The sequence below is a fragment of the Stegostoma tigrinum genome, chromosome 26 (assembly GCF_030684315.1).
Source record: "Stegostoma tigrinum isolate sSteTig4 chromosome 26, sSteTig4.hap1, whole genome shotgun sequence".
NCBI classification, from domain to species: Eukaryota; Metazoa; Chordata; class Chondrichthyes; order Orectolobiformes; family Stegostomatidae; genus Stegostoma; species Stegostoma tigrinum.
Window position 1 is genome coordinate 38119812 of NC_081379.1, and position 21458 is coordinate 38141269.

Sequence of the window (21458 nt, forward strand, 5' to 3'; positions counted from 1 at the left end):
CATCCCAGATGTCCTCCTACTTCAAGGACCATAACTTCCCCTCTCCAGTGATTCATAACACCCTCAACCGCATCTCTTGCATTTCCTGCACTTCTGCCCTCAAACCCCTCACCCCAACAACAAGGATAGACTCCCCCTGGTCCTCACAATACCAGCCCACCAACCTCTGAATACACTGCATCATCCTCCGCCACTTTCAACTCCTGCAATCAGATTCCACTACCAAAAAGATCTTTCCTTCCCTACCCCTGTCTGCTCTCCACAGGGACTGCTCTCCCTGCGACTCCCTCATCAGCTCCACACTCCCCACTGACCCCTCCACCACACCGGGCACCTTTCCCTGCCACTGCAAGAACTGGTACACCTGCCCCTAGATCTCCCCTCTAACCTCCATCCAAAGGTCCAAACAATTATTCCGAATCCAGCAGAGATTCATCTGTACGACTTCTAATCTGGTCTACTGCATGTGTTGCTCCTGATGTGGTCTCCGCTACATCGGAAAGACCAAGCACACACTCAGTGACAGATTCGTGGATCATCTGTGCTCAGTACGTTCCAATCAGCACCACCTTCTGGTTGCCAACCATTTTGAATCCCCCTCCCACTCCCTGACATGTCCATCCTGGGCATCCTCCATTGACACAATAAGACCACATGTAAACTGAAGGAACAACACCTCATATTCCGCCTCAGAAGCTTACAGGCCTCAACATAGAGTTTACCAGCTTCAAAATATCCCCACCCCGAGCCTCATCTTATGTCCAGCACTCCCTCTCATCCCCGCCTCCTTGGCCTGACACAACCTGTTCATCTTCCTTCTCACCTGTCCCATTAACTAATCTCTACAACCCCCTACCTCCACCCACCTATCACCACCCCACCTACCTTTCCTAGCCCCAAACCCTCTTTTCTAGTTATATCTGAGCTCCCTTCCCCCTCCCCAGTCCTGATCATAGATCATAGAATCCCTACGATGTGGAAACAGGCCGTTCGGCCCAACAAGTCCACACCGAACCTCAGAGCCCCCCCAGACCCATCCCCCATCACTCCTTGAAAAGGAGCTGTGAAAAGCTGTGCTGTCGTGGGAGAGCAACAGTGTGAGAGGGACAGAGAGAAGAAGTAGAAGAGCAGAAAAACGACAAAGAAAGACAGACAGCAAGACCACAAGCAGCCACAATAGAGAGGGAGAGCAAGAGATTCACAGAAGTCCATCTGGTTGGTGATAATTCCATTTGGCGAAGTCAGATGGAACACAGCTAATGTTAGAAGTGGCTGGGGGATTGAATCCTCTGAGTGGGAAAAGGCTATGCTCAGGAGGAAGGTTTTAGAGGGTTTTGAGACTGGGCATGGTGCTACACATGTGGTGGGAATGTCGCTGAGAAATTCATGAGAATTATCCTTGTATGGCTATTTAACACAAAATCTATTGTTTCTATTGAAATATCATGTGCCTGCTAATGCATGTTTAATTTGTGTTGATTTTGGTTCAAAATGTTAGAGTGAAAACTTATTTCTTTACAAGAATGAAACCTGGTTCCTTTAGAGAACACAACAAGTGGGTGAAATGAAGGAGTCAGGGGAGGTTTGAGTGGAACACAAACAAATGGGTTAAATGAGAGATAGTGGGAACTGCCATTGCTTGAGAATCTGAGATAACAAGGTGTAGAGCTGGATGAACTCAGCAGGCTAAGCAGCACTAGAGGAGCAGGAAAGGTGATGTTTCGGGCCTAGGCTCTTTTTCAGAAATGAGGGAGGGGAAAGGGGTTCTGAAATAAATAGGGAGCGAGGGGGAGGCGGATGGAAGATGGATAAAGGAGCAGATAGGTTGAGAGGAGACGGACAGGTCAAGGAGGTGGGGATGGAGCCAGTAAAGGTGAGTATAGGTGTGGAGTTAGGATGGGGGTTGGTCAGTCAAGGGAAGACGGACAGGTCAAGGAGGCGGGGATGAGGCTGGCAGGTAGGTTATGGGGGTAGGGGTTGAGGTGGGAGGAGCAGATAGGTGGGAAAAAAGATGGACAGGTCAGGGTGGCAGGGATGGAGTCAGTAAAGGTGAGCATAGGTGGGGAGTTAGGATGGGGGTTGAAAAATGTTTTTATGGCACAGAACAAGGCGTAGTCATTCCAGTTCCTTTGCTAAGGGTAGGACACGACCTTAAAAGTATAGCCACACGGGCAACACCAGGAAGTGCTCTGCTACCCAACAAACAACAGAAATCTAAAACCTTCCCAAAAATGAAAGCTTAATTGAAGATTTTGAAATTAAAAATGGCAGATTTGTGCTTGGCAAGGTTATAAAAAGGGCAATAAAATCAGATTGGGGAAACAGAGTGAAATTGCAGACCAACTGTGATCGAACTAAACGGCAGAATGGGAATGAAAAGCTGAACTCTCCTTCTCCTGTACCTATTAATTTAGCTGTCTTCCTCCTGCCCTGAGTCAGTAATGCTGAAGCCAATTTCGATGTTCAATTGCCCAAAGCAGTGGAATTTAGCTAATACAATAGATCAAAAAGAAAATAGATTGCTAACGTTTATCTGTGAACCATTGCTGTCCTGAGGGGAAGACAGAAGTAAATAGATGCAAATTCCACTCCTACAAGCCACCCCCTCGCTGTACAGCTCTCTCAAGAACAAGCAGCTCAAATCATTTGATTTGTGCTGGTTCTGACTTCTTCACATTACACCCCCAACAATGTCATTTCACAGCCTTTAGCAGTCACCTACCACTACAATCAAATTCACATTATCCGGCACACATGAGGACTGGTTAACACCCCACAGTTTATGGTAATGACTGGAAGTGAACTAAAGCACGCCTTGGCTTATGGTGCAACTTGCAGCTTCTCTACCTTTGACTCTTCTCATTGTTGGGAGAAAATACTTCAATGTTCGGCCAGTTACTTTCACATTCATTCAGACTGACATAAGTATTTCATGCTGGAAAGCCCAGGGCAAATTTCAGAGATACCAGTTGGAGGAGGATTCAGGTTTGTCAGGTGTCAGACAACACAAAGGCTATTTCATACATGTGCAGAATTGGAGTTTCTATGACTTACAGGTTTAGTCAAAACAGTCGGGGGTCACTTTCTATATGAGTAATATTTTCGGGAAGTTCGAAATCCACTCTCCTTGTTGCCTCACTATTGCTCTGCCACATTAGAGACTGTACCTGCTCTCAAAAGGAGCCGGAAGTATGCCTGCTATTTAGTTTTGTTATAAATAAACAACAAACACCATGAAAATAGGCACTAACCACTGTTATCACTGAATAATCATAGAATCCCTGCAGTGTGGAAACAGGCCATTTGGCCCAACAGGTCCACAGCCCCCCTCTGAACAGCATCCCACCCACAGCCATTCCCCTAGCCCTGCATTTCCCATGTCTAACCCACCTAAAAGGGTCTAGGCCGGAAACGTCAGCTTTTGTGCTCCTGAGACGCTGCTTGGGCTGCTGTGTTCAACCAGCTCCACACTTTGTTATCTCAGATTCTCCAGCATCTGCAGTTCCCGTCATCTCTAACCTAAACATCCCTGGGCACTATGGGCAATTTAGCATAGCCAATCCACCTAACCTGTATATCACTGGACTGTGGGAGTGTTCGGACTGTTCTCTAAATTCGTTACATTTATCAAATCCCATAGTAACAAAGTCTCATATATAACTTTAGACGGTTTCACACAACTTTTTCCACAGTACAGGAAAGAACATTACGTAGTAACACAGCATGCACAGAATGCGTCTCACCCTCCTCCTTGATCTCTTCAGAATCAACTGTTGCATCCCATTCTGCTTCCTGATTGGCAACGCCATAACCACCATCAAGATCATTTTCATCAGCCAGGTACACTGCCATCACCATATCACTCCACAATAAGCCCCTTTTGTGCCATCAAGCGCATTGAGTATCTCGCGTTTTTAAGTTAACTTGACAACAATCTTCATTCTAATTCCAACCAGGCCTCTACAACTCATCCACATAGCCTAACATTAGCATCATTAGAATTTGAAGTGGCCTTTTCAGAATTAGGTTCATTGTCCTGTGTACTCGCATTCAGAAGTTTACAAGTCACCTCTTCCGCGCCATCTTACGTACAAAGGTACAGATTCATAAGTATTCATTCATAGGGAAGAATATAGAAATTTAAAAATCCAGCATTGGAGATCATATAAATACATTAGAAAATAAAGAAATACAAAGTTCAGAATAACATAAAACATTGGAATGTTGTCAAATATCTCCTCTCCTCTGACAATCTACTTTTTGAGTTGATAGAGGTGTACAAAATGATCAGAGGTATAGATGGAGTGGACAGCCAGATACATTTTCCTAGGGTGGAAGTAGCTATTATGAGGGGGCATAGTTTTAAAGTGAGTGGAGGTAGATAAAGGGAAGACGTCAGAGGTAGGTTCTTTACTTGGAGAGTGGTAGGGGCGTGGAATGTATTGCCGGAGAGGATAGTGGAGTCTGCCTCATTAGGGGCATTTACATAGCTATTGGATAGGCATATGGATGATAGTATAAGATAGGGGTGGAGCTTAGATAGTCCTTAAGTTTAGGGTAAAAGTTCAGCACAACATCGTGGGCCAAAGGGCCTGTACTGTGTTACGTTCTATGTTCTACTTTCTTTTATCCTCATGTTATTCCTTAAGAGATGTTTCAAAGAGACATTCAAAGATTGAGCGAGGGTGGCTGGACCATCAGGAATCTCTAAAATACCACTAAGTGAGCTGACTTCAACAACAATTATTCCCGTTAGTCAATAACTGCAGATATAGCCATTGAGTTCTGCCAATGACCACCCCTATGTTCAACATGTTAACACAAATGTAGACTTTGACAGGTTACAGTTCATCACAAAGCCACTGTAGGGTCAGGCTGTGAAGAAAGAGTTCTCTAAAGTGAGCTGGGAAAACAGACTGAGGGGAAAGTCAATGGATGAGCTGGGCAGACCTTTAAGTAGATACTTCAGAATGCTCAGCAATAACGTGAGCAAATGCGAGGTCTTGCACTTTGGAAAAAAGAATACAGGCATGGACTATTTTCTAAATGGTGAGAAAATTCGTAAAGCAGAAGTAATGATGTCGTTTATCTCAAGAGGGTTGGAATATAAAAGCAGCGATGTGCTTCTGAGACTTCATAAAGCTCTAGTTAGGCCCCATTTAGATACTGTGTCCAATTTTGAGCCCCACAACTCAGGAAGGACATACTGGCGCTGGAGCATGTCCAGCACAGATTCACACGGATGATCCCTGGAATGGATTCTGCCCGGATGATCCCTGGAATGGTAGGTTTAACAAATGATGAACAGCTGAGGATCCTGGGATTGTATCCATTAGAGTTTAGAAGGTCGAGGGGAGATCTAATAGAAACTTACAAAATAATGTTTGGCTTAGAAAGAGTGGACGCTGGGAAGTTGTTTCCGTTAGGTAGGGAGACTAAGACCCGTGGGCACAGCCTTAGAATTAGAGGGGGTAAATTTAAAACAGAAATGAGGCGACATTTCTTCAGCCAGAAAGTGGTGGGCTTGTGGAATTCATTGCCACGGAGTGCAGTGGAGGCCGGGACGTTGGATGCCTTCAAGGCAGAGATCAACAAATTCTTGATCTCACAAGGAATCAAGGGCTACGGGGACAGTGCAGGGAAGTGGAGTTGAAATGCCCATCAGCCATGATTTAAATGGCGGAGTGGACTCGATGGGCTGAATGGCCTTATTTCCACTCCTATGTCTTGGTCTTGTGGTCTTATGGCTTATGGTCTTATAAGTTAATTCTGGTCAAAAAGGACTCAATGAGAAGGGTGAACCACCCAAGTTGAACAAAGACAGTCAAGCAGAGGATCCAATCAAAACCAAGGCACACAAAGGGGCAAAAACTAGTGTTAGGCCAGAGATAACAAGGTGTGGAGCTGGATGAACACAGAAAGCAGCAGAGGAGCAGGAAGGCTGACATTTCGGGCCTAGGCCCTTCTTTAGAAAAGCTAGGCCAGAGAATTGGATCTTTCAGGAACAAGCAGTAACAACTAAAAAACTAATAAAGAGGGAAAGAAGTTGATTATGAAAGTAGGTTGGCAAGAAATATAAAATAGCTTGAGCTTCGTTGAGTATAGAAAAAGTGAGAAGCTGAAGTAAGTGTGGGACCCTCGGAGGATGCAACTGGGGAATTAATAACAAGGAGCAGGGAAACGATAGAAAATTCAAACCAATGTTTTGCTTCAGTTTTCAGGTTGAGAGGTGACTTTATAGACGTTTATAAAATCATGAGGGGCACAGATAAGGTGAATTGCAAAGGTCTTTTCCCTAGGATAGGTAACTTCAAAAGTAGGGGGTGTATTTTTAAGGGAGAAGAGAAAGACTTAAAATGGACCTCAGAGGCAACTTTTTCACACAGAGGGTGGTTCGTGTGTGGAATGAACTGCCAGAGGAAGGGATAGATCAAAGTACAGTTACACCGTTTAAAAGGCATTTGGATAGTTTTTAAAATCAGCATCTACACAGTCAGAACAGGACCCACAACATTCTTCATTATCGTACAAATACAGCACATGGTCAGATGGTTTACAGTATTTCAAAAGTATTCAAACTGTACTTGAAGCCGCGCCGCAATTATAAGAAGTGATAGAAATTCCTCATCCGATATATTGTATATAGCTCTGGTCCTGATTTATGGATTTTCCTGTCACCTCAGTAGATGACTATTCAACAAGGAGACCAGGAGTTCAAAATCCAGGTTTCTACCATCTTTTATACGTGACATTAAGTCAATCACTGATTTGCAGAACTGATTGTAAATATTATATACAGTCACTCGTGGAGGGATGAATGAAGTTTTGTGATGTTGGCATTGTCCTGTAAGGGCTTGATTCTTATTGAACATTGAGATTGCTTGATGACAGACATGTCCGTTTGGATCTGCCATGGCTGGCGTGCCCATATTTTATGACAGCTAAACTAAAGGCATTGAATTTTTATGAGGCACTGAGTCAATCTTGTGTAGTCATCGCTGGAGAAAGACGGTGATCTGATCGGTGCATTTAATTGTGAAGGAGTTCTGGTGAAACAACTCTTCCCTCCAGCAATACCTTGACATCAAGGAAATAACCACATCAGAGCCCAAGCTGGTTCAAAGAGAATCTAAGGAGATTCAAGTTGACAGATGATGAGAGAATATAATGGTGCTGGAGGGCTATTGATGTGGAAGTAAGTTTGTAGAGGTAAAACAATACTTTGTCGGGAAGTAGGAATGTTAAAGAATATGAAGGGTGGGGATGTAGGATGATAGATAGAATTACTGTGAGCTTGGTGGGCTTCCTTTACTCCCAAATACTTTCTTCAATCCCATGCTGATTGTCTCTTCCCATTGGAGTAGCTCATCCTTGAGTTTGTTTGTCCATGAATTGGGAGCCTTACCAGTTCGCCTGAATGGCCTTTCTTCAGCTGATGAGTTCAACTTGGCATCATCATGATGTGGTTATGAAGGGTACCAACACTACATCCAGTGTTGTCCTCAACCTATGCTCACACAGCTCTTTACAATAACAGCATCTACCGAGTAAGAGCCTGACAAGTTGCAGCTACACATTCCTACCACCCCCACTCTACCTAACCCCTGCCCTGCCAACCCTACCATCTCAGCATTGCTAAAGTCAGGGGTAGCCCTCTACCAGCTGCTGGCCTGATACCAGCTGATTTACACACGCAGAACAATTTTAACAAGTGCCCTTTGTTCAGTGCCGCACATATCACCACTCATTACACTTACCTGTTACACTCTTCGACCAATGCTTCCCGTTCTTCCTTACTTGGGTTCTTTTGTCTCTCGTAAGCCTGAAATAAGATTTGCTGCGAGGCGGGACCCCACTTGAATCGGTTTCTCCTCATCTTCTTGCTGATTGGCTCTTCGACAGGCTCTTCCCCAGGAGCTCCCTGAGCTGCATTGCTGTACTCTGTGAAGAGAAACAGCTGCTGCCTGCTCTCTGCCACATTCTGTCCTATCTTCTGTGTTGGTTGGCTGAACTCTGCAATGGAAAAGAAGAAATAAATGTCGCTTAACTCTTTCTTCAATAAAAAATGGAAATTTGTACAATCAAAAGTTCATTAAAAAAAAGAACTAGAACCTTGAAATGCTGCAGCCAACATTTTTTGTCGTTTGGAATTTTCACCTTGACCAACAATGTTTAATAATCCTGTTCATTAGCAGTGCACAGAAAGACCTCATGTCTTAGATTTCACTAAAGGATCTTGTGATATAGTGATAGTGTCCCCACCTCTCAGCTTCCTGGCACTATCCCACCCCCTCCAGGGATGTATCCTGGCATAACAGGTTGATTATAAAATTCTAGATTTGATTTCTGCTTTGCTCTCTCTGCTCACCCAAAAGGATTCACAACATAATAGATGTACAATTTATAACTGCCTTCCCCCTGCTCTCTTAGCTTATTCTTGAAACAAAGAACAGCAATGTGCAGGAGCAGGCCTTTCGGCCCTCAAAGCCTGTGCTGACATATTTTGCCCTTCCATACCAAAACTGTTTTCCCTTCCTATTCTTGTATATGTTCAGGTGCTTCTCGAATGCTGGTATTGTGTGTGCTTCCACCACCTCCTCCGGCAGCAGGTTCCAGGCACTCACCACCCTTTGTGTGAAAAACCAGCCCCACACGCCTCTTTTAAACTCCCCCCCCTTGCACCTTGAACCTGTGTCCCCCTAATAAATGACCACTCCACCCTGGGAAAAAGCCTCATACTTTCAATTCTGTCCATGCCATTCACTGTCTCATAAACGTCTATCATGTTGGACCTCAACCTCCTGCATTCCATTGAAAACAAACCCAGTCTATCCAACCTTTCTAAAGTGCCCTGTACCAGGCAACATCCTGGTAAACCTTTCTGTACCCTCTCCAAAGTATCCACATCCTTCTGATTGCACGGTGAGCAGAACTGTACACAATCTTCTGAGAGGTTGGCCAAAATGCAGAACTTACCATATATCATATGATACCGGAGGACTGGAGACTTGTTAATGTTGTCCCCTTGTTTAAGAAGGGCAGCAAGGATAATCCAGGTAATTATCGAACGGTGAGCCTGATGTCAGTGGTAGGGAAGCTACTGGAGAAGATACTGAGGGACAGGATCTATTCCCATTTGGAAGAAAATGGGCTTATCAGTGATAGACAACAGGGTCTTGTGCAGGGAAGGTCATGTCTTACCAACTTAATAGAATTCTTTGAGGACGTGACAAAGTTGGTTGATGAGGGAAAGGCTGTAGATGTCATATACATGGACTTCGGTAAGGCATTTGATAAGGTTCCCCATGGCAGGCTGATAGAGAAAGTGAAGTCACATGGAGTCCAGGGTGTGCTAGCTAGATGGATAAAAAACTGGCTGGGCAACAGGAGACAGAGGGTAGTAGTAGAAGGGAGTTTCTCAAATTGGAGACCCGTGACTAGTGGTGTTCCACAGGGATCTGTGCTGGGACCACTGTTGTTTGTGATATATGTAAATGATTTGGAGGAAGGTGTAGGTGGTCTGATCAGCAAGTTTGCTGATGACACTAAGATTGGTGGAGTTGCAGATAGTGAAGGGGACTGTCAGAGATTACAGCAGAATATAGATAGACTGGAAAGTTGGGCAGATAAATGGCAGATGGAGTTCAATCCGGGCAAATGCGAGGTGATGCATTTTGGACGATCAAATTCAAGGGTGAACTATACAGTAAATGGAAAAGTCCTAGGGAAAATTGATGAACAGAAAGATCTGGGTGTTCAGGTCCATTGTTCCCTGAAGGTGACAACGCAGGTCAATAGGGTGGTCAAGAAGGCATACGGCATGCTTTCCTTCATTGGATGGGGTATTGAGTACAAGAGTTGGCAGGTCATGTTGCAGTTGTATAGGACTTTGGTTTGGCCACATTTGGAGTACTGTGTATAGTTCTGGTCGCCACATTACCAAAAGGGTGTGGATGCTTTGGAGAGGGTGCAGAGGAGATTCATCAGAATGTTGCCTGGTATGGAGGGTGCTAGCTATGAAGAGAGGTTGAGTAGATTAGGATTATTTTCATTAGAAAGACGGAGATTGAGGGGGGACCTAATTGAGGTCTACAAAATCATTAGGGGTATAGACAGGGTGGATAGCAAAAAGCTTTTACCCAGAGTGGGGGACTCAATTGCTAGGGGTCATGAGTTCAAAGTGAGAGGAGGAAAGTTTAAGGGAGATATGCGTGGAAAGTTCTTTACACAGAGGGTGGTGGGTACCTGGAACACATTGCCAGTGGAGGTGGTAGATGCAGACACATTACTGTCTTTTAAGATATATTTGGACAGGTACATGGATGGGCAGGGAGCAAACGGACACAGACTGTTAGAAAATAGATGACAGGCTTAGACAGAGGATCTCGATCGGCACAGGCTTGGAGGGCCGAAGGGCCTGTTCCTGTGCTGTAGGTTTCTTTGTTCTTTGTTTTTTACAAATCATGCAGTGTGCATGGATATGAAGCAGGGTAGTATATAGCGTGTGTAGTGCCACACAAATACCGATAAATCCATAGACAATTCACATACGGCTGCACGTTCTCTTTGGGAGCCAGAGAATAGGATTCTGTACTGAACGCATGTTGTGACAGAAGGCGTTTTGTGTGTGCAGTTTGTCTACAGTATTTCAGCAGCATGAAGCAGGCTAATAAAAGAACGACAACTTATTTGAAGTTAAAGAGTAAGAAACCCAAGCACGATGTAATAATGTGCATTTTCTAAGGCTCCATTTGCTGTTGCTGAGTGGAGGCCAGCTCTACCTGCCTGGTGACTGAGAGAATCCTTTGTACATTTTAGCAAGTTGTGCGAGAATTGTCGGCTTTAGGTCCCCACTCAGAAAACTCCAAGGTTTGAGGTATTCTATGGCTCAAGGAGGCTTCACTGCCAATTGACACAAAAGCATTTATTTTTAAACGTCTGGGTTTTTCCGTTTAATTGTTGCAAGCACAGGCAAACACCTTTGGGTTTACATCAAACTGCCAAGCATCACTTTAATGTCGCTGGAGTGAACAATATTTCACTTACCAACTTTCTTCACACTGGCAGCAAGAGGTCATGCAATGGTAGATAATGATTATGAAAACAAAACGCAGGAATGCGGTAGAAGGGTCACCAGACCTGAAACATCAACTCTGCCATCTCTCACTGGTGCTTCCTGACCTGCTGAGTTTTCCCAGTAATTTCTGACCTTGCAGCTGCCCTTCACTATCCTATGATGCCCATGGACCCGAGGTTTCAGTTCAGTCAGAAATGAGAGTTACAAGAGCGAATTACATCAAATAACGGTAGGAGAGAACAATCAGAAAACCAGTGGTGTTTATGTGTGCTGGAAATTGAAGTTGAAGTTGATCTTGCCCAAAGGGTAACAGGTACCTGAGCAAAAATTCAATACTATAATGTCAGACAATAAACTATTTGATCTTTGCCTTTGGGTTTCTATCATTGGTACTCCCTTATTGTGGGACAGTCACTGTCTGCAATGTATTAGCACCTTAGAAAATGAAAGGGGACACTACTATTCACTTGACTACTCAGACTTTTTCGTATAATCCGCTCTGAAAAGCATATCGTCAATTAATCTGGTTGTTTGTCACAAGCCACGAACACTTATTCAGTGCAATTTGCATTGCTTCCAGCATTTGTCACAGAGAAGGGTTCGCAGCAGACACATGGCCAGGGATTAACACTGGGCTGAGATCTGAATACATGCAGTTGGTGTGGGTTTAGTTGAACTGTGGATGTCAGCATCATTCCCTGCCTCAGGTTACAGTTCTGACTGTGAATTGCATTTATTCTGTATTTCAATTTAAAAGCTAAACTCCAGGGTAGCTGATCCATTTAGAAAGTGTAATTAAAGGATTTTAGTTAAGTGGAAATAATAATCAGGGCGGAGATATCTATACATAGACCAAACTTCCTTGGGGTTAAACTAAACATCATTAATCCATGTTCAGAGAAAGTACATTTGACTGAGGGAGAATTATTTGTTATATGTACAACATTTTGGGCAGAATGCTCCCAGTCTCTGCATGGCATGGACAATTAGCTAGTCAGTTGGGAAAATACAGCAAGATCGGAAAGATGAGATTGCTGTCACCGTCGAGAGAAAACGTCCAATTTTCCACCCACAGTTTGAACAAGAGGAGAATCATGCGAGTGAGTCGCAAGAGGCCTATTTGTGTGGATTAACATCTCATTAGTAGCTATTCATGCTCTACTGGCATGCGATTTGCTCTTTTTGCACAGACAGTGGAAGAGACAGCAATAGTGTGAAGGTAAAAACAGAGTTAACATTTCGGGTCTGGTGACCCTTCCTCAGAACTAGGACCCGAAATGTTAACTCTGATTTTTTTCTTCACAGATGCTGCCAGACCTGCTGAGCTTTTCCAGCAACTTCTGTTTTTGTTCCTGATTCACAGCATCCGCAGTTCTTTCTGTTTTTATTTAGACAGCAACAACAGTGAGCATGAATGTCGGAGCAGCTCCACCCGAGCCTGGATCTTGGCCAGCCTTTCCAACATTCCCAGGCACACTCTATTGTCAGTGACCACCTGTATCCTTCATCCATAGACGGTGACATCAACCAGGCAAGAGATCCGCATGGCACATATTGGACTCATTCAGAACAAAGAACAAAGAAACCTACAGCACAGGAACAGGCCATTCGGCCCTCCAAGTCTGCACCGATCAAGATCCTCTCTCTAACCTGTCATCTATTTTCTAAGGGTCTGTATCCGTTTGCTCCCTGCCCATCCATGTACCTGTCCAAATATATCTTAAAAGACACTAATGTGTCTGTGTCTACCACCTCCACTGGCAACGCGTTCCAGGCACCCACCACCCTCTGTGTAAAGAACTTTCCACACATATCTCCCTTAAACTTTCCTCCTCTCACTTTGAACTCATGACCCCTAGTAATTGAGTCCCCCACTCTGGGAAAAAGCTTTTTGCTATCCACCCTGCCTATACCCCTCATGATTTTGTAGACCTCAATCAGGTCCCCCCCTCAATCTCCATCTTTCTAATGAAAATAATCCTAATCTACTCAACCTCTCTTCATAGATAGCACCCTCCATACCAGGCAACACTCTGGTGAACCTCCTCTGCACCCTCTCCAAAGCATCCACATCCTTTTGGTAATGTGGCGACCAGAACTGTACACAGTACTCCAAATGTGGCCAAACCAAAGTCTTATACAAGTGTAACATGTCCTGCCGACTCTTGTACTCAATACCCTGTCTGATGAAGGAAAACATGCCATATGCCTTCTTGACCACCCTATTGACCTGTGTTGCCACCTTCAGGGAACAATGGACCTGAACACCCAGATCGCTCTGTACATCAGTTTTCCCCGAAACAGTGCACTCTAACAATACTCTAACTCAGAGAGCACCAGCAATGCAGCTACCAGGCCACATTCTACACAGGGACAGGGACTTGTCTCCTGCAGCATGTATCTCAGGGCTCTTAGTTTGCTATCTCAGTGTTTGGTCACCCAATTGAGCAAATTCAGATGCTCACTGCATTTCTGCCTTGCACTGCCTTTTTGCACAATGCCCTCATTCAGTATGAGTCTTGCCTTGTCTTTTACCGCAGACCAAAGCCTGGCAGCTTGACACTGTTTACCAGCAATGAAAGGTCCAGGATCATGGTACCTAATGGTTGCAGTGAGGTGATGGCCTCGTGGTATTATTGCTGGATTGTTAATCCAGAGACCCAGATAATGTTCTGGGAGATAGCAAGAACTGCAGATGCCGGAGTTAGAGATAACACGGTGTGGAGCTGGTGGAACACAGCAGGCTAGGAAGCATCACAGGGGAAGGAAAGCCGACATTTCGGGTCAGGGCCCTTCTTCAGAAAAGTTCTGGGAAACTGGATTTGAATCCTGCCACAGGATGGTGGAAGTTGAATTCAATTAAAAATGTCTGAAATTAAGAGTCCAACGATAACCATGAAACAGATGTTGATTGTTGAGAAAGGAAAAACCCATCTGGTGTCCTTTAGAGGAGAAAACTGCCATCCTTATGGCCTACACGTGGCCTACAGAAATGTGGTTGGCCCTTAACAGCCCTCTCTGGACAATTAGGGCTGGGTAATACATATCACGCCCTCATCCCATTAATAAATTTAAAACGAAAATGTGCCAGCAGCACTTAAGATAAACACACTAATGTGCTACAATCCAATGACTGTGTCTCAACGTTGAAACAAATACACTCTGAGGAAGGGTCGCCGGACTCGAAACGTTAACTGTTTTCTCCTCCACCAGACCTGCTGAGCTTTTCCAGCGACTTTTGTTTTTGTTCTTGAAACAAGTATGTCCTCGGTCAAGTCAATAGCAACTGTTTCAGACGGGGGTCCTGCTCCATTCAAAGTCTGATCCCAGTCCAGACTTGATCACAGTCAGTTAGCCAGATGCACAGGGCAGTCAAGGTGTGGGGTTGCTTATCATTACATGCAGAGGTTAGGGTTGAGATTTCATTAACTTTACCCTCGTTACAATTCTCCACTGTGCGTGCACACCATGACATCTGTTACATACCTCGGAATAAGGACCCTAACATCGAAAGGACCACGGAGAGGCATTAATGACCCTTCTTAGTGAGAGTCCTCTATGTCCAACTATATGGAGGGCTGCACTAGACTGTCACTGATACATGATTCAAACTCTGCCTCTTTCACATTACTGAGGAGCAGGTTTGTTTCTGATACTCCCCACACAGGTTCAATGCAGCGAATCACAGCAGGGTGATCCTCATCGTCACCATGGTGGGACAAAGGTTCAGAACATGGAGAAGACACAGATGGAGCACCAAGCTCAGAGCCAGCAGCAACTGACGCCAAGCAGCCTCCCACAGACAACTACATAGCTGAAGATAACAAAGTGTGGGGCTGGATGAACACTGCAGGCCAAGCAGCATCTTAGGAGCACAAAAGCTGACGTTTCGGGCCTAGACCCTACATAGCTGAAGTGTGGAGTGTGGTGGAGGAAATCCAGGAGGCCCAGAGTTGATCATTCTCAACACTGTGCCCTCCAGATGTGTTTGGCTGGCCTCGAATGAGGATGTCCTGGGAACAGTGTAACAGAACTGCGCCATCTGGAGCAGAACCTGTGACCTGAGGGACTCGGTGGCCATCGCATCCCAATGGCTGTCAAGGAGACAGCCTCACTAAATTCTCATGACACTGGCTTCCAAAGAGTTACTGGAGAGCAGTGTGGGATTTCTCAATCCTCAACCCACAAATGTTTAAGACAGTATACTGGACCAACATACTTGGCTTGCCCCTGGTGCTGGGTGCCATAGACAGTACACAGAACACAATGAGAGGAACAGATCACCACATGTAGGTTTAAAATCAAAGAAGAGGCTTGCATTCAGTAAAACATATAATTCATCAGCGATCATTGGTGCCACATCTTCAAGGTCTGTGCCAGGCACCCTGGCACTTACCAAAATGCATTTATCCTTGATAATTCTCAGGTTCCTGCTTCATTTCAAGAGCCAGCTGCCTTACAGGGATGCCTCCCATGTGGCTTTATTCTTGTTGCTGCGTGACTGAGACAGTTGGTCAGGCAAATAATGATGTAAGGAGGTAACACATTTACAAACCTGGGATTCTCTTCAATAGTGCACCACCTGTGTCACCTACGCTTCCTCAAACTGTTCATTTCTCATTTCCCTCCCTTGAGGTGTGCTGTGATGGGCTATTTTGCCTGGCAATGACTGACCAGCTGCAGAGCTCAGCTTTAAGTACTGAATCCAGGAAGGTGCCAGCAGTGGTGACGGAGCACTCCCACTGCTGGTGAGAGCGGAATAGCATCAACACAGCCCCTCACAGAAGTGGTGTGGTGGTAATGCCCCTTCCCACAGACCAGGGGTCTGGGTTCAAGTCCCACCTGCTCTAGAGGTGTGTAGTAACATCTGTGAACAGGTTGATTGGGGAAAAATGGGTACAGATATGATGCATACATAATAAGGTGAGCAGCAGTGAATAGTGTACGATAAATCACTCAAACTCAGAGAAAGCAACCCTCCATGAAACAACTTAGCTAACGTTTTGTTAAATTTAGCCTTTTGCTTCTTTTAGCATTTTGCATACATTGTCAGGTCATATCTCATTGGGAAAGATGGCTCAGACTGGGACTTTCATTTGAGGGCTGAAGGAATTGAGGTTTTTAAAATTAAAAGGGCAGGCGTGGAGAAGAGGGAGTGTCAAAGGGGCACAAACATAAGGTAGTGATTAATAAACCCAAAGAGGAATTCAGAAGGTTAAAAAAGTATCAGAGATAATGGGAACTGCAGATGCTGGAGAATTCCAAGATAATAAAATGTGAGGCTGGATGAACACAGCAGGCCAAGCAGCATCTCAGGAGCACAAAAGCTGACGTTTCGGGCCTAGACCCTTCATCAGAGAGGGGGATGGGGAGAGGGAACTGGAATAAATAGGGAGAGAGGGGGAGGCGGACCGAAGATGGAGAGTAAAGAAGATAGGTGGAGAGAGTGTAGGTGCACAACATCGAGGGCCGAAGGGCCTGTACTGTGCTGTAATGTTCTGTGTTCTGTTCTGTGTTCTGTGGGGAGGTAGGGAGGGGATAGGTCAGTCCAGGGAAGACGGACAGGTCAAGGAGGTGGGATGAGGTTAGTAGGTAGCTGGGGGTGCGGCTTGGGGTGGGAGGAAGGGATGGGTGAGAGGAAGAACCGGTTAGGGAGGCAGAGACAGGTTGGACTGGTTTTGGGATGCAGTGGGTGGGGGGGAAGAGCTGGGCTGGTTGTGTGGTGCAGTGGGGGGAGGGGACGAACTGGGCTGGTTTAGGGATGCAGTAGGAGAAGGGGAGATTTTGAAACTGGTGAAGTCCACATTGATACCATATGGCTGCAGGGTTCCCAGGCAGAATATGAGTTGCTGTTCCTGCAACCTTCGGGTGGCATCATTGTGGCACTGCAGGACGCCCATGATGGACATGTCATCTAGAGAATGGGAGGGGGAGTGGAAATGGTTTGCGACTGGGAGGTGCAGTTGTTTGTTGCGGACTGAGCGGAGGTGTTCTGCAAAGCGGTCCCCAAGCCTCCGCTTGGTTTCCCCAATGTAGAGGAAGCCGCACCGGGTACAGTGGATGCAGTATACCACATTGGCAGATGTGCAGGTGAACGTCTGCTTAATGTGGAATGTCATCTTGGGGCCTGGGATGGGGGTGAGGGAGGAGGTGTGGGGACAAGTGTAGCATTTCCTGCGGTTGCAGGGGAAGGTGCCGGGTGTGGTGGGGTTGGAGGGCAGTGTGGAGCGAACAAGGGAGTCACGGAGAGAGTGGTCTCTCCGGAAAGCTGACAGGGGAGGGGATGGAAAAATGTCTTGGGTGGTGGGGTCGGATTGTAAATGGCGGAAGTGTCGGAGGATAATGCGTTGTATCCGGAGGTTGGTAGAGTGGTGTGTGAGAACGAGGGGGATCCTCTTGGGGCGGTTGTGGCGGGGGCGGGGTGTGAGGGATGTGTTGCGGGAAATACGGGAGACGCGGTCAAGGGCGTTCTCGATCACTGTGGGGGGAAAGTTGCGGTCCTTGAAGAACTTGGACATCTGGGATGTGCAGCACATCCCTCACCTTCCTGGACCTCTCAGTCTCCATCTCAGGCAACCAGCTTGTAACTGATGTCCATTTCAAGCCCACCGACTCCCACAGCTACCTGGAATACACCTCCTCCCACCCACCCTCCTGCAAAAATTCCATTCCCTATTCCCAATTCCTCCGCCTCCGCCGCATCTGCTCCCACGATAAGACATTCCACTCCCGCACATCCCAGATGTCCAAGTTCTTCAAGGACCGCAACTTTCCCGCCACAGTGATCGAGAACGCCCTTGACCCCGTCTCCCGTATTTCCCGCAACACATCCCTCACACCCCGCCCCCGCCACAACCGCCCCAAGAGGATCCCCCTCGTTCTCACACACCACCCTACCAACCTCCGGATACAACGCATTATCCTCCGACACTTCCGCCATTTACAATCCGACCCCACCACCCAAGACATTTTTCCATCCCCTCCCCTGTCAGCTTTCCGGAGAGACCACTCTCTCCGTGACTCCCTTGTTCGCTCCACACTGCCCTCCAACCCCACCACACCCGGCACCTTCCCCTGCAACCGCAGGAAATGCTACACTTGTCCCCACACCTCCTCCCTCACCCCCATCCCAGGCCCCAAGATGACATTCCACATTAAGCAGAGGTTCACCTGCACATCTGCCAATGTGGTATACTGCATCCACTGTACCCGGTGCGGCTTCCTCTACATTGGGGAAACCAAGCGGAGGCTTGGGGACCGCTTTGCAGAACACCTCCGCTCAGTCCGCAACAAACAACTGCACCTCCCAGTCGCAAACCATTTCCACTCCCCCTCCCATTCTCTAGATGACATGTCCATCATGGGCGTCCTGCAGTGCCACAATGATGCCACCCGAAGGTTGCAGGAACAGCAACTCATATTCTGCCTGGGAACCCTGCAGCCATATGGTATCAATGTGGACTTCACCAGTTTCAAAATCTCCCCTTCTCCTACTGCATCCCTAAACCAGCCCAGTTCGTCCCCTCCCCCCACTGCACCACACAACCAGCCCAGCTCTTCCCCCCCACCCACTGCATCCCAAAACCAGTCCAACCTGTCTCTGCCTCCCTAACCTGTTCTTCCTCTCACCCATCCCTTCCTCCCACCCCAAGCCGCACCCCCAGCTACCTACTAACCTCATCCCACCTCCTTGACCTGTCCGTCTTCCCTGGACTGACCTATCCCCTCCCTACCTCCCCACCTACACTCTCTCCACCTATCTTCTTTACTCTCCATCTTCGGTCCGCCTCCCCCTCTCCCTATTTATTCCAGTTCCCTCTCCCCATCCCCCTCTCTGATGAAGGGTCTAGGCCCGAAACGTCAGCTTTTGTGCTCCTGAGATGCTGCTTGGCCTGCTGTGTTCATCCAGCCTCACATTTTATTATCTAGGAATTCAGAAGGTACTGCTTTTCCCAGACAGCGATGACAGCGCGTAACTAGCTGCTACTTGCTATGCCCTGGAGTAACTGAGGACAGATTTCAGGGAAGTGTGGCAGAGGTTACGTTGACACAGTGAGATGACGCGGAGCAGGGAACATCGGGTAAAGTATAAACTCCAGCACAGGTTCATTCAACTGATGGCTTGTTTTGCTGTCAATTCTGTTGTATCAGTAATCAGTTCTAATCAAAATCTAAAGAATATTCCACAACAGAGAGGCACACACATGCATGAGTTCACTAAATGTAGTGATTTGTACTCAAGATCATAACAATCAGTTATGTCTAAATCTCTTCTACTGCACGTGCACTCTCATTAAAGTAATCATTTCTGTTTAAGTATTAAATTCATAATATTTTTGCCAAGTGCCACAGCCTCCAAGTCCTGTTTACACACAGTCTGCTCTCAATCATTTTCTGTTGCTACAGGCACAGCTCCAGGCCCCTCAGGTACAACACTGAGGAAACTAATGCAATTATAATTCATTCCTGACAGCTTTACTTTTCTCCTAGACACGACTAATGCATAATGAATTGGACAGCACGGTGGCTGTGTGGTTAGCACTGCTGCCTCACATCACCAAGGACCCCCACGGTTTGATTCCACCCTCAGGTAACTGTCTGTGTGGAGTTTGCATGTTTTCTCTGTGCCTGTGTGGGTTTCCAACTGGTGTTCCAGTTTCCTCTCATTAACCAAAGACATGCAGGTTAGGTGGGCTGACCTTGGGAACAGTTAGGGTCTGGGCAGAATATTCTTCACATAGTCAGTACGGGATGAATGGCCTCCTTCTGCACTGTAAGAATTCTGGGGAGCTTAGATTCTGTTTTACCGCTATTGGGAATATGCACAGGTCAACTCCTTTGCATTTTGTTGAGTGGGATGCATTAGCTTCAGTCCTTAGATTGTTACACCTGCGATTGGGAATTGACAACACCCATCAGCAGTTCTCCTGTAATAGAATCCATCATGGTACGTGCCGGCTGTGGGCTCCTCAATAAGGAGTGACAATTCCAAACGCAAGAAGTTGAGCATCTTACAGGAAGCTCTGCTCACTTTCCAATGGCCGTGCTGCATTTCAAACAACTCAGTGAGTTCTTGCCTCTCTCAGCCGATCGTGCGCTTCTAGTCATGGCTTCTATTGTCAGATCCTACAATGAGTTTCCCATCCACCAGCAATGCCATCCCTCAGTGTTCATTCTAAGGTACGAGCTGGGCCAGAGGTGCATCAGTATTGTTGGGACTGGCTGGAATAAGTTGGAATGGGGCGGTCTTCAACATCCGCGAGTGTGGGTCTGGGCTCTGAAGTGGCCTCTCTAATTCTGCCAAGACTGGAGGAACATTCAAGACCTTTCTGCCCCAAAAGCTTTAGGTTTCACTTTGACCAGGTGACTCGCTGTTAATGGTCAATGCGTGTAAGTCACACTCTGTCTGGCCCAAACAGAACCAGTGACCTACCTGTGGTCTCCAATCAACACTGCAACAGGCTTTGATCTCCCAGGACATCCCTTGCATTCATCCAGGTGGGAAAATACTGCCACAGGAACAGTGGCAGTGGAGTAATTGAAAAAGTTAAGAAGGAAACTGTGTTCATGAGTAAAGGAGAGAGAATGTCAGCAATGCAGCATGAACACATTGCATCCTCACTTAGGTACCAACACTCCTTCTCTCAGTCAGGCTATCAGAAAACACTGCTTATGGGAACTTTGGTGCTGCTTCTCGGGAGGGGAAGAGAAGCACAGAGTCCTTCATCTCACAGTACTGCAGCATGTCCTCTGGGAGAGCTGTACAGTCCTGGTAACAGAAACCTGGGTGAAAATTGCTGTTTATCACAACATTCAGGGAAGAGTGAGGCACAAAGTGGCAGTGCGCAGAATTTCTTTTAAAGGGACAAAGTGTGACAAAAAGAGAAGTGAAATACTTCTGCAAGTAAATTATCCAGAATTCCGAACGGCTGTGTTAATGCAAAATTCATTGGCTATGCCTAGAGCTTCGGCCAAGCAACAAGGTACGGATAAAAATGATACTTACGCTGAGCGATCTCTCTCTGTTTCCGGACATACCAGGTGTAGAGAGCAGCCCTTTTCTGGTTTTTCATTGGTGTTCCCTTATTCAGATGTTGCGACAAGTGAGATTGGTTTAAGCCAGTTGTGTCTACCACTTCTCGCTGTGGGATATTGTGCTGTTGCATGTAGCACTTGATCATCTTTGCCGCTCTCCATGGGTCCTCCCTGTGATGAAGGCAAAGAACAGAAAGGTTACGATTGGAGTATTAATGTCTTTGTCTCCTCACCTTTGTCTCTCCTTCACACTTTCCTCACGTCAAAGCATGAATCACAAGTATTGATCACCTTTCTGGACCTCAGCCAAGAGACCATCTGATCCTGTGAAACTAAACATGAATAA

At 46.3% G+C, this 21458-nt stretch overlaps 1 protein-coding gene across 4 annotated transcripts in view; it reads right to left on the reverse strand.

Annotated features, from left to right (window-relative positions):
• hnf1a (HNF1 homeobox a) overlaps positions 1-21458 on the reverse strand; it is a 184253-nt gene that overhangs the window by 121416 nt on the left and 41379 nt on the right. For all 4 annotated transcript variants that reach the window (XM_059655102.1, XM_048556610.2, XM_048556609.2 and 1 more), the window contains exons 2-3: positions 21084-21283; positions 7758-8013 (exon numbers count right to left, since the gene is read on the reverse strand). In XM_059655102.1, the coding sequence (XP_059511085.1) occupies positions 7758-8013; positions 21084-21283 (456 nt within the window). The remainder of the gene's footprint in view (positions 1-7757; positions 8014-21083; positions 21284-21458) is intronic.